The following is a 12799-nucleotide window of genomic DNA, read 5'->3' on the forward strand; positions in this document are numbered from 1 at the left end:
TCAATGGCTCGACAAGCTTGGCCGGATGAAGTATGATTGGTCAAGGGAGGAGTGGCTCACGTGTCGTTGTGTTGATGCTCAGCCTTCACGCGAGAGAGAACATGACTCTGTCCGGGGAGCTGCCCAGCTCTGTCCTCAGTGGTCAGAGCTGTTTGTTCGCGACTCAGTGCACGCAAGTGCTGTGATTCACTACTACAGAGCCTTCACTATCACTGGATAGCGTTAGCTGGATTTGCCGAATTGCGAGACATCCAAGAGGTCACCAAGAGAGGCATTGTGGAGAATGTGTGGATCGCCAACAATCTCGAGGTGGGTGCCCCTGGAGAAGTGCCTGGAACTAGAGCAATGGGAGTCTGCAACTGCAAGATAGCCCTGGCGTCTAGCGCCTCGAGTTCCTCATATGATTTGCGGGCGACACGTCAATGTGCCAACACATGCTTTCGCCATCAATTTTAGTTTCCGCACCTCAACGAGGGTCCGCAACTCTCCAAGGCAGATGACGGGTCCAGGGTGATTTCAGGTATGGTGACCAACATGCGTCGTTCGCAATCAACAAATATCTTGTTCTCGCGTCCCCGGCTTCATTATTGCCGCGTCCATTCCTGTCTCTCGACGGGTGAATTTTCCTCTTCATCGACAAATGTAATACCATAGTGCTTTTATTTGTTATTTGTTCTCACTTCTCCTACGCCCTCGCAGACATGCGATCGGAAATTATTCTGCTGCTTGGTGTGGTAGGCAAGCTTGCGTCTGCCGCGCCGTTGGATTCTGAAGCATCTGAAGCCCACATTCTCGGCGCTCGGAACATTGTTCAACAAGTTTCTGATTCCTATGATTTTATCGTCGTGGGAGGTGGTCTAGCTGGCCTTGTCCTTGGGGCTCGTCTTTCAGAGGATTCCAATCATACAGTACTTGTACTAGAGTCTGGGGGGAATGGCGACGAATTCCGTGAACGCATAGGTGAGAGAATGGACTCTTGGACCCCGGAAGAAGACGACTAACGTTTCCAGATACTCCCTCATTTGCCTACTTTGAATCTCTGTGGCCTACCGAACTCAATTGGGATTTCAACACCGTCCCTCAAACCAACGCAAATAATAATCGCCTCCCATGGCCCCGAGGAAAAGTTCTAGGAGGTGATCATGGCTCGACCCCGATATCCAAGAGTGTGCGCTGACAACGGGTTCTCCAGGGAGCTCCGCTATCAACGGATTGTATATGAACCGGCCTGGTGAAATCGAAATTAATGCATGGCAAGAAATGCTCGGTGACATGGACGGCGCCGATAACTGGTCTTGGGAGTCATTCTATGAGGCCATGAAAAAGAGCGAGAACTTCACACCACCACTGAGTGAAGTTGCTGAAGAAGCTGGCCTTACCTGGAATGCTGGCAGCTTTGGCAACAGTGGGCCAATCCACCTAACTTGGCCCGGATAGTACGTTGGAACCATGCATGATATGGCTCTTCATTTGACTGACTGTTACGCAGCACTTTTCCTCTAATTCATGAATGGTTGGTTGCTGCACAGAGTGGAGGTGTTGCCAATTCTCGTGACACGTATGGCGGGGAGAACTGGGGCTCGTATGTGACGACATCTTCCATAAATCCTGCGAACTGGACCCGGTCTTACAGTCGATCGGGATATCTTGACCCTCTGCCGCCACGCTCTAATTATGATGTCCTGGCTAATGCCCACGTTACTCGCATTCTTTTCAACTCGTCCTCTCCTCAAAACAACATCACAGCCACTGGTGTTGAATACACTCGTGATGGCGGCGCGACCAAGTTGACCGTCCAAGTGAACAAGGAGGTCATATTGGCAAGCGGAAGCGTGGGAAGCCCTACAGTGCTTCTCTACAGTGGTGTTGGTCCCAAGGATGTACTTGATGCTGCAGGAGTTCCTGTCATTTCCGAGCTGCCTGGTGTGGGCCAGCATCTACAAGATCACTTGGTAAAGATATTTCGGATTCACCATTTACACGATGCTAACGAGTGCAGAGCCTTGGGATGCAATTCACGACGGACCAAGAGACTGCAGGCTCCATATATGCTAGTAAAGGGCCTGAATCGGTAATCTACCTGCAAGTCCTATATAACTCTGATAGCTAACGGTACCAGACTGATCCCAAGTTTCTCTCATTCGTCAACTCCGGCGTCGCCTACGTCAATGCAAGCAATCTCTTTGGCAGTGGAGCAACCGATTTAGTCTCTGAGACCCTGAGCGCCAGGGACCAGTACAATCCTAACCCTGGGGCCGCCGATGTATCCGCAGGCTATAGAGCCATATTTGAGACCACCGCCAACAAAATTGTCACAAGCCCCCTTGGGGTGGTTGAGTTTCTGATCGGCAACACAGATGATGGTATCGTCAACATTGGTGCTGCTTTACAACATCCTTTCAGCCACGGGAGCATCACGATTGGTTCGGCAGATCCTATGGATTATCCGATCATTGACCCCAACTACCTTGCAAACCCGACCGGTCGGTAACCCCAGCTCCCCAGCCCTTGACCAGGCATGCTAACTGTCCTGGTAGATGTCAAGATTCTCCGCGAGGGAATTAAGTTGATTCGTCGTCTGAGCCAGACAGAACCACTCAGCAGCAGTCTCACCGGCGAATCAGCGCCCGGCTCACAAGTCCAGTCTGATGAGGATTGGGAAGATTACATGCGGCAGAATGTCTTCACTGAGTACCATCCCTCCTCATCGTGCTCGATGCTTCCCCTCGAACAAGGTGGCGTCGTTGACGCGAACCTTCGTGTCTACGGACTCTCCAATGTTCGCGTCGCTGATGCGAGCATTCCCCCCATCTCGTTTTCAGCCCACTTGATGATGTCCACGTACGGTATTGCTGAGCAAGCCAGTAATATCATTCGAGCGTTCCACAATCGACCAGTAATCGCCGAGACAAGTCTTGCTGTCAATTCGACGTCAACTAGCAGCAACGTCAACAACACCTCCAGCGATGTTCCTGCAACATCATCGACCAGTGCTGCTGCGAGTGCAAGCTCTACCGCGGACACTAACAACGCCAATCCTCGGTGGACTGAGCAATCCTGGTCCCCGTTTGTCACAATGGCAGTGTTGGTCACTTCATTGCTAGCGCTGTGATGGCAAGGTATCATCTGCTGTTGTCCCCAATCACGCTGATACACAGCCCTCTGCACGATAGGATCTGAGGTCTTCCAGCCATGTTCTGTTAGACTCGGAATTTCTGAACATCGGAGCCTCTCCTCATGCTCCCCAAATTCTTTTGCATCGCACGGCGTTCAGGAAATGGAAATTTGGAGAAGGAAATGATTCTCGCAGTCAGCAAGACACGAGCATTTTTGTTGGGGAGCCTAGAGCCTGCAAGTGAACTAGGTCCAGTCACAAATGCAGAGCGCCATCAATTGACCACTACATTGCATTTGGTGTTAGATAATCGATAATGTAAATGTAATCAAGAGAGGATTACTCGTCAATGATAGCCAAGTCCAGTACATCAAATGAGAGTGAACCACAGGAAAAAAGAGAGTTGGAGTGTATTTATTCACCTTGAGCCTAAGTTCCTTCACTTGCCGAGCCAACATACATCTGTGAAATCAGTCTAGGATCTCTCCATGATCATGATTTCTCCTTTGCACTGTCTTGCCCCAAATAATAGGTCTATTGGCTACAGAGTACTTCGGCTTTTCCAATCGCGGAATCAACAATTTTGCCTGGGATCTCAAAATAGCTCTGGGCCCTTGTGCGTCAACGGTGGTACGTTGGCCGTTGACTCACAGTTTTTCGAAATTACACGCCGAATCCGTTTCAATCAGGAGGCGGGTGGGATGAGACGCAATTCGTAAATGTCGCCCGTATGAGTGATCCTGGGTGTGCGAAATTGCGCCGTTAGCAAAAACTTAGTTGACCTCTTTGAGTTATTTCGTCAGGTCCTCTCGGTTTCCGCGATGCTAGCAATTCGTGAATCTTTGCGATCAATTCGGGTACCCGGAACGGCTTTGGTAGGACTGTGTCCATCCCGACGTTGATCGCCCTTGTAATTTGTTGATCTCGATCGAATCGTGTGGTCCACAGTGCCGTCAGCCTCAATGTGCGGGGATGCCGAAGAAAGGATCCGGAATGGCTCGTCATGAGCGTAACGATCACTAGGAGCATTAGGCGGTTGCCATTTTCGCTTCAACCTTAGACTGTCGGATATCTGTACTATATCAATGACGGCTCTCGTGAGTTCCTTGTTCGCTACTGGCTGGTCTTCTGCGATAATGTAATCGGTCCAGTCAAAAAGGGAGGCCTCCCTTTTGGCTGGCCCAACCCCCATCATCTCCCAAAAGTGTGTATTTGCCCAAAGCAAAGACCCGTCGGCATCACGGTCGTACATGCAACTGGGGCCATTTCAGCATCCTCCTGATCTGCCTTTCATTTTCGGCAAGGTCTTTCTCCAAATCTTTCTTGCGTTCACGTGCATGATCAACTGTAGTGATGCTCGCGATAAGAACTCGAAGCTGTCGCGAAAGGCCAGAGATAAATTTGCAGCGGTCCGCATCTAGCTTCCGACGGGTATTCAGGCCTAATAGGGCATAGCCATTTACAATGTTGAGAATCGACAAAGCAATGACTGCTATGGGACGGCGTACTTGCCCGCTCGCCTAGTCGGGAAGACTATGCATCATGTCAGGACTAGTAATATCGATTAGGGTAAATTCAGCGCCGGAGCCGCGAGCCTGGCGAAGAAAAGCTCCTTCAACATGTCTGGCAGAGGGAGCGCCCACATCGATCGTTGCAGGAGCAGGGGTTGGTGTCAAAGGGAGGCCAATGCTTGAGTGTAGGTACAATTTGCTGTCGTCGTGGTCGGAATCGTAAGTTGTGTACAAGATGGCCGTAGAGATATCACGGGGATGGTCAACAAGGACGGTCTGGATGTGCTCCCATACCTGTGTGCCGTCCTGTGGCGGGTTGTTTCCGATCTTGTTTAGAAGTGCGGCTCTTTGGTCTTACAAGACTTTTCTGGTGCTCTCAGCCCAACAAACGTAGGAGCCACCAGGGTGACCTTGATCATCCCGCAAAGGCAGAGTATGCCCGCGCCACCACATTTATTCTACAAAGCCATCTTGAGTGAGAGAGATCCTAGGGTCACTAAGGACAGCGTCGGTTTTGGAACATTCATAATTGGTGGATAATGAGCCAAAGAGCACAGGCCATACGTCTTGTAGTGGTTGTCCCATGAAACTGACATCTTGAGTGCCTAGTAGAGCCACCAGGCCATCATTATATATCGTTGTACGTTGCGGGGCCCAGTGGATGGCAGAAGGACGCAGATCTGCAAATAGTTGATGTGCGAAGAGCCAGAGAGCGTGAGGCCATTGTTTTAGCGTACCTCAAGGAGTCTCAGACCATTGTATGCGGCGAAAGACGACAAACGGCTCAAGAATGTGGTGATGTAATCGGCCAGGATGCATCATTGAGATCCTGCTCGGTCTGCAGAGATTGGAAAGACTCTGGAATGGTCGATTCATCACGTTGGAAACGGTTCATATTGAGGTAGATCCCACATCAGTGTTCAAGAGTTGAGGGTCGCGGGTCGGGGTCTTCTGTCAGAGTTTGTCGAGACGATATTGATGACCCAGGTGCCATCTCCTCCAGGTGTCAGCGTCCATCTAATACCCAGCTGTGCGAGGACATCTGCATGATCCGGATGGTGCATGAATCGCTTATTGTTTCGACCAGCGGAATCACGTCACGACCAGACTGATGCCGGACTCTTGATGCCACCGGAAGGCACAACCACAGGCTGAAAACCGGTGTCAAGGCTCCGCCGAGCACCAAGGCCAGAAGAACATCAAGAAAGGCAGTTTTCATTGCCCTGAGGAGAGGAGGGGGGGAGTGATATGAGTAGACACGATGACGAGGGGGGCATCGATTAATCCGTGCGAGGCAGAACCGCGGCAGGTGGAGCGGCATCACGTGTGGTTTGTGATGACTTTTGGAGACATGGACCTGGGGTAAAGAGAGTTTGAACAACAGCTGAGAATGCAAACTTGGCTTGGGGCACCCGGCATGGCTGGAGAGGCACAGAAGACCGATGGAACCGTTGCGCTGGATAATGTCCCCAGAAATCAACCATCAATGGTAGCTGTCATATATGGTCGTGTCTAGAGAAGAAATATGTCGTGGAAGGTGGTTGTACTGCATCAATACTGGGGGACCTACCTCTGGCGATGGAGGCAACAACTGACTTCTCTGTAATAGGTACCTCACTTCAGGCTAAAATTGCTCTCAACCTGTTAGTAGGCAACTGCTGTGTTGATACCTATAAGTAGTAGTACCGTGTGGATCTGATAGTAGGTACAGTATAGCGTGCTGAATGCGTGACTGGGGTTTGGACGACGTCGTAGCAAAGCAAATACATCCAAGTCCTGAGCACCAAGCTTAGCCGAGGCGACGGATCACATCTGGGATTGATCCTGTTGTTGTAGTTTAAAAGTATTATTAGTGCTCTGCTGGTTCTGCGCAATAGTACTCCCAAAGTAGTAAACACTCTACGGAGTACGCGTGTAGGTATGCAGATACCACTTTCGGGTATCGAGTCAGAAGGCCAAGAATGGATGGACCGCGGGTATCTAGACTGTCCCAGGACTCTGGTCCTACGACATGATCAAATTTTCCGTCAACACCAGAACGTGGCCTGCGCTTGGACAATATTACGAGAACGACTTGGACGGCTCAGACGAACTACGGAGTACTCTGGGTGTATGGACCAGAAACAAACTTTTCTCAAATGGGGCATACTTAACAATAGCAACTGAACATTGCGCTGGAGAGATTAATAATGGGCTCATGGAAGCAATTTTTATTGTTATTCCAGTCCATGCGGTTTTTTGGCCAGTGTCATGATGTCAACCTGTCAGCATGTCAGCCTGTCAGGGGAAGTCTACTCGTATGTACTCCGTATGTCCAAATGTACTCCGTACGTACCTCGCATGAGGTGGGCCACAGAGACCTGGGAGGCCTGGCCAGCCCCCGAAACATGGCGCTGCAATCTCCCCAAGGTTCTATCAAATAAGCCTCGCTTGGCAAGCCCAAATGCGACAGGATTGCCTAGGGCAAGCCACCGGCGCCCATCTCAACCAGGGTCCCTGTTGCTCCTCCTGTCACATCACTCGACACCAGCCATCACCCTCGGGCGCCGGCTCATGGACTGATGCTGTCGTTCACCACCCAAGCTCATGCAATCTTCGACCCTTCCCCAGCCTTTCAAGTCAGAAAGCTTCGCGAATTTGTCTTGCGAAATGGCCGACATGTCACTCGACAACATCATAGTAAGCCTTGCTTAATCTCAGATCCCATGACATGGCGTACACGATGCACAGATGCAGGTGCTGGCAGTCCACCTGTACCTGCAGCCCACGTTCCAGAAAGTCTCAAAGCAAACGTAGCGGAGATGCGACCCCCTGGTCTAATCCCAATTTCCACCCTCCCCTGAGAGTGGCCGAATCCTTTGCCTTATGGACGCCCGGGGCGGTCGGCGCTTCCCCGAACTACCCAGTCAGCCCAGGAGACCAAGCAAGCTTTGAGCAGAGGTACCTCGGAATGATGAGTACGACACATCACACTCCATCACAGGACACGTACGCGTGGACACGTAAACAGGTCAACACAGCCTGTCGCCAGCTATAAAGGTAACAGTACTGGACATAGGAGCCTGACACAGTAGTGTCCTTGGTTTCACCTTCATCTTGTCTACTAGTCAATCGATACCAAAAAGGCAAACATCATGACGCTGAATCCATCCTTCGTCAATTCAGGCACCCCAAAGGCTTTGAGGCTATGAGGACTATCTCGCAAAACGGCCAAGACCCAAATTTGGTTTCAATTGCTTGTCTCAACGGCTCAGGGGAAAATTTAGTCATTTTCTGTCGACCGCTTCACGATTCGCGCCTTGCTAATGAGCTTGGCGGACTCCCACTCGCCTATACGAGCTTGGCTTCCCCATTTGCGGACGCAGCCTAATCTCCCTTCACGGCGGTTCAACCACATGGTGCTCCATAGCACCACAACAAGGTCTCCATGTCTGGAACACCTTGTGAAGTCTCCTCTCTTCATAGACTCCTTCCAGCAAGCCTGACGCCAGGTCGCGCTTGGTGTCTCGCTCTGAAAACTCTTGGTCGGGTGATCCGATCCCAGGACAGGGCCCAACACGAGGTGAAATCACACATTCGGTAAGACGCCTCAACAATGGCTTGCCTCTGGCCACAATTGGATCATGGCCAAGACGCCGGATCTCTCTTCTCATATTACAAAGTACAACCAGCTGCCATTCTCCTCTTTCATACTTCCTTTTCCAACACGTTCCTTAGTGACTTACACCAGTCTTGAGAGTTTTGGCTCTCGTCCTTTCTTTATTTCGTTGTTATTCTTTACTTTTCCTTGCCTCAACATGAGGTCTCTCGCGTATCTTGCGGCAGCATTGCCGCTGCTTTCAAACGTAATCGCCTGGGAGGCCGACGAGATCGTTCACGTTACATCTACCAGGACCATTACCGTCTGCCCCATTACCGAGATCTGGACCTGTACACCAGACGTCCCCACCATCCCTGCGACACGAAGCACGACAAAGGGACCAGGTCCAGAGACCACGACGACGGCTAGCCATGGTGACAATGGAGGTTGGGATTCATCCACTGGTGACAATGGAGGTTGGGGCTCATCCAGCACCTCCGCCCATTACGGCAATGGCACCACCTCGGTGACTTCGGCCACTGGAACTACCGGCTCTTCAACCACCGGAACCACAACTGCGACATCATGCGGCACCGCCACCGTTAGCAGTCTTCCCGAGTCTCGTTGCAACAATGCCAACGACCGAAGCAAGTGGTGTGGAGGCAAGTCCATCGATACCGATTCTCACAAGGAGTTTTACACCGGCGAAACCAAGAAATACGTCTTGACCTTGACGGACCAAGTGACCGTCCATGACGGTATCTCCTCGACACAATTTGCCATCAACGGAAAATCTCCAGGAGAGCCAATCATAGCCAACTGGGGCGACATGGTCGAAGTTACAGTTGTCAACGGTCTCAGCTCCAATGCCACCACCATCCATTGGCATGGTATTAGACAGGTTGGAACCAACGACCAGGATGGTGTTCCCGGTATCAGTGAATGTGGTATTGCTCCCGGCTCTTCAAGAACGTATAAATGGCACGCCTCGAGCCATGGAACGGGCTGGTACCATTCCCATGCTTTGGCCCAATATGGTGGAGGTATTCGTGGCCCGGTGATCATCCATGGTCCCAGCACTGCCAACTATGACTTTGATATGGGTACTGTCATGGTTGATGAAACTTTCAGCCAGTCGATCTTCCAAATGGCATACAACATTGCCCGCACCCGAGGAGCCCTTCCACCTTCTACCAACTACCTCCTGAACGGCAAGAACACCTCCCCCGATGGCTCCAAGGGTGAAGCTGCTCAATGGGTTGTGAAGAAGGATAAGAAGCATTTGTTCCGCTTCATCAACAGGTATACCCATGGTGTTTCTAGTTGGCTTCGGGATATTTTCTAATGTCATACAGTGCTGCTCAGAGTGCATTCGCCATTCAGTTCGATCACCACAATTTCACCGTCGTCAGTGCAGACTACACCCCGATTGTTCCTTACGTCACAAACACACTCTGGATTCAGCCTGGCCAACGTGCTAATATTATCCTCCACGCAGATCAGGTAAGTGACATGTTAACAGCCACTACTTTGCCGGCTAACTCGTTATAGCCTGCTGGTGCATATTACCTCCGAGCAATTCATCAAACCGGTTGTGGTGCTGTTTCTCTCAACAATGGTCTGGGCTTCTCCAACGGCATATTCACCTATGAGGGTGCATGTGACACTACTCCCTCTCCGACCAACAGCACCCTGGTCACTGCTGGAATTTGCAATGATGAGCCGCTGGCCAGCCTGATCCCACACATCAAGAAGAGTGCAGGATCAGCCGCCAAATTTTCCTCGACCGTGAAACTTCTCCCTGGTGGTAACGCTGCCGCCCAGGTCTTTGATGGATTTGGTTCTGTCATCAGATGGTACTTGGGTGGCCCGTCAACTGACCTCGCCACCAACAGTGGTGCCCCTGCCGGCAGCAAGACAGTGAATGTGACCTACAAAGAGCCCACGCTTAAGACCTTGGCCACCCTCCCCGGCCTGGCCTACAACAGCTCGCTGTACGGTAATACTGCCGTCCTTGATGGCCCTGCCAATGATTGGGTCTACTTTGTGATCCAGAACAATTTCCAAACATCGCATCCTATGCATCTTCACGGACACGATTTCTCCGTTCTTGGACAAGGACGAGGCGTTTTCACCGCCGACATGGTCGGTCAGCTCCGCTTTGATAACCCTATTCGCCGCGACACTGCCCTGCTTTTCGGTGGAGGCTCACCACAAGCATTCATTTCGGGATGGACTGTTATTGGTTTTGAGACCGACAATCCTGGTGCCTGGCTCATGCACTGTCACTTGATCTGGCACGCCGATGGTGGTATGGGCCTTCAGTTCCTCGAGCAGCCAGCTTCCATCGATGCGTCGAAATATTACAACAGCCCCTCGTTCCAGAACGAGTGCAAGGCGTATGAGGCTTATGAAGCCATTGGCGGTGGCCATAAACATCCTTATGAAGCAGGTGTCAAGAGACATCTCGACGGACACATTTTCCATGCTCACAAGCATGCTGATGTCGTTCGTCATTAAGCAATGCATGGGTACTGGCGCCGGGGTGGAGAATCCAAAATACCTGCTATGACCACAGTTGGAAGGGAGCTCGTGAAGTACGCATGCAACATACTGTTCCCTCTTGTGTTCCTAATTTTCTTACCACTGAAATGTTGTGGTTACCATATTGTCCATATTGTCCATATTGTTCAACAATCATATGGTTTACGTTGGCCATGTATGTAGACTCAATCCCGCATATGCTAGTCACACCAGCCCTCCTGTATCCACAAGTTCTCTCAGTTGCACATTATCTGATACTCCCAGGCCTTATGATTCAAGAAAGACATTGTTGAGATTTGTCAGAGGATCTCCAAAGAATCTCAGGCACGGGCCGATATCGCAGTTAAGAAATGAAGAACATGTCAGTAGAATTACCAGGGACCATGGACAATGAGACTGGCACAAAGATGCAGGAGACTTCATGATCTGCATCTCTGCTTGAAAGTCTCGTGTGCCACTCCTATGGAAGGATGAGTCGACACAAGTTGAAGCCAAGGAGAAGTAAGTCGTTGCTAAGCGTCTGGTCCCTTGATTCTAAAATCAGGGTTCAAACTCATAGCAAATAATAAATGCTGTCGGGCAATTCGAAAGAGCACGTTGGGCTAACATCCACGTCAGACCTCGCGTCGATCTGTCGAGATTCCGCGCATGTGTTGCTCCCGCCATTGACGTGGTGAATATTCCACGATGTCTAGTCTAATCAAATCAAATCAGATTGGTGCCAAAATGAACTTTTTTGCGTGATGCCGATCACGTCGGTACATGTCTGAGTTCTACCACCAAGATCCATAAAATTCAAATCATGCGTAGAGTCCGAGGATCGGAAGGTCGATACGTGGTTTCTGCAGTTGTCCTGTTGCAAAGACCATTCACAAGTCGATAGTCGACTCTTATGCTGTGAGCAAGCACAAAACATTGGCATTATCTTCATACAAAGCTCAGATACCTAGTACTATTGCATGTACGATGACGCGCGCCATGCGTTGAAGATTACCGAAATAAATGCGACGACAACATCTACCATTTCTGATGCGGAAATGAGTCAGCACTTAGAAAAGCGTGACATTTCTGACGCAGAGTGGCTTCAGCCAGGAGTGCAGAAGGCCATGTTATTGACAAAGGCCTGGACTCACGTTAGCATAACCACCGCCTTTGTAGGTTATGTATTCACCTCTTGCTGCAGCACCTGAGTAACTTGGTAAGGTTGCTTTCAGTAACTTTGGTTCTCATCCTGTCGGATTATTCCCAATGGAGAAACGAGCTATACGTTACCTGATAAAGCAAGCTTTTTTACAGCTCCTGTCGTGACTAGAATTAGAAGAGCCCTCTTCTAAATAGCTGACCAGTTCTCGATACAGGTAGCAATATCCCGGCGAGAAGCGGCGAGAAGCTGCTATTGCCACTGGCCTTTTTCAAGCTGCCATCAGCATTGGGGGTGCTTTGGGTAGAAGGTGGGTCGAGCCAAACGTTCTGTGCTCTGATTACTGACCAGCGACAGCATTGCTAGTGCTATAAAGCGAAGTACGCTTCCTGACCAGCTTTTGACGTATCTCCCAACGGAAGAACGATCCAATGCACTCACTATCTTTCAGCCACTACCAACTGCTCGAAGCTTTGAGATTAGAACGGCAGCGCGAGATGCTATCAGTCATCGAAGCTACTGTGAATCGATGCAACTTCTTGCGGTTGCTGCTACTACAATATCGCTACCTAGTACTTTTTTTGTGTTCTACATGAAAGATATTAAACTGGACGAAGGGATGAAAAGGATGAAGTTTGGATGGATCAAGCCGTTAGAAATTTCAAAAGCGCGCTAGTAGGCACCTTCCTATCAGTAGCCCATGCACAGAGCATAAGGAACACAGGTTATACGGCCATGATGGAGATGAAATCTGCTGATTGTGTCTTGGGATGCTTTGTATGCTTTCCGATATTCCTCACCGCCGCCGCCGAAAGATCCGAGATCTCCTCCACATTCGAACAGTTTCCAATTCCACACCCTATCTCTGATCCGTAATGATGCTTGATCTACATCAGCGGTGGTTATTT

The 12799-nt window shown here is 50.3% G+C and overlaps 3 protein-coding genes across 4 annotated transcripts; 2 read left to right on the top strand and 1 right to left on the bottom strand.

Moving 5' to 3' along the window:
• Positions 1-574: 574 nt before the first annotated feature.
• On the top strand, positions 575-3582 carry PV10_07932. Of its 2 annotated transcripts, XM_016372892.1 has the most exons (7): positions 575-960; positions 1011-1136; positions 1193-1436; positions 1490-1952; positions 2000-2071; positions 2120-2483; positions 2538-3582. In XM_016372892.1, the coding sequence occupies exons 1-7, from the start codon at positions 702-704 to the stop codon at positions 3110-3112; spliced, it is 2103 nt and encodes a 700-aa protein (XP_016222224.1). In that variant the 5' UTR covers positions 575-701; the 3' UTR covers positions 3113-3582. The 2 variants fall into 2 exon arrangements, with proteins under 2 accessions (XP_016222224.1, XP_016222225.1); XM_016372893.1 differs by having other exon boundaries at positions 1011-1436.
• Positions 3583-3914: 332 nt separating this feature from the next.
• Positions 3915-4367, bottom strand: PV10_07933 (uncharacterized protein; the record flags this gene model as incomplete). The annotated part of the gene is made up of 1 exon (XM_016372894.1): positions 3915-4367. One exon carries the CDS (start codon positions 4365-4367, stop codon positions 3915-3917), a length of 453 nt encoding a protein of 150 aa, XP_016222226.1.
• A 3348-nt stretch (positions 4368-7715) lies between these two features.
• PV10_07934 (uncharacterized protein) lies at positions 7716-10969 on the top strand. Its single transcript, XM_016372895.1, has 3 exons — positions 7716-9508; positions 9562-9709; positions 9758-10969. The coding sequence occupies exons 1-3, from the start codon at positions 8250-8252 to the stop codon at positions 10724-10726; spliced, it is 2376 nt and encodes a 791-aa protein (XP_016222227.1). The 5' UTR covers positions 7716-8249; the 3' UTR covers positions 10727-10969.
• Positions 10970-12799: the final 1830 nt, after the last annotated feature.

Source organism: Exophiala mesophila, assembly GCF_000836275.1.
Source record: "Exophiala mesophila strain CBS 40295 unplaced genomic scaffold supercont1.5, whole genome shotgun sequence".
In the NCBI taxonomy this organism is placed as follows: domain Eukaryota; kingdom Fungi; phylum Ascomycota; class Eurotiomycetes; order Chaetothyriales; family Herpotrichiellaceae; genus Exophiala; species Exophiala mesophila.

Excerpts from the sequence above, each read along its gene's own strand:
- PV10_07934 (XM_016372895.1), top strand. The coding sequence starts at position 8,250 with ATGGCCAAGACGCCGGATCTCTCTTCTCATATTACAAAGTACAACCAG. Across the intron at positions 9,509-9,561 it reads TTGTTCCGCTTCATCAACAG|TGCTGCTCAGAGTGCATTCG; the intron begins GTATACCCATGG and ends AATGTCATACAG. Across the intron at positions 9,710-9,757 it reads TTATCCTCCACGCAGATCAG|CCTGCTGGTGCATATTACCT; the intron begins GTAAGTGACATG and ends AACTCGTTATAG.
- PV10_07932 (XM_016372892.1), top strand. The coding sequence starts at position 702 with ATGCGATCGGAAATTATTCTGCTGCTTGGTGTGGTAGGCAAGCTTGCG. Across the intron at positions 961-1,010 it reads CGAATTCCGTGAACGCATAG|ATACTCCCTCATTTGCCTAC; the intron begins GTGAGAGAATGG and ends TAACGTTTCCAG. Across the intron at positions 2,072-2,119 it reads CTAGTAAAGGGCCTGAATCG|ACTGATCCCAAGTTTCTCTC; the intron begins GTAATCTACCTG and ends TAACGGTACCAG.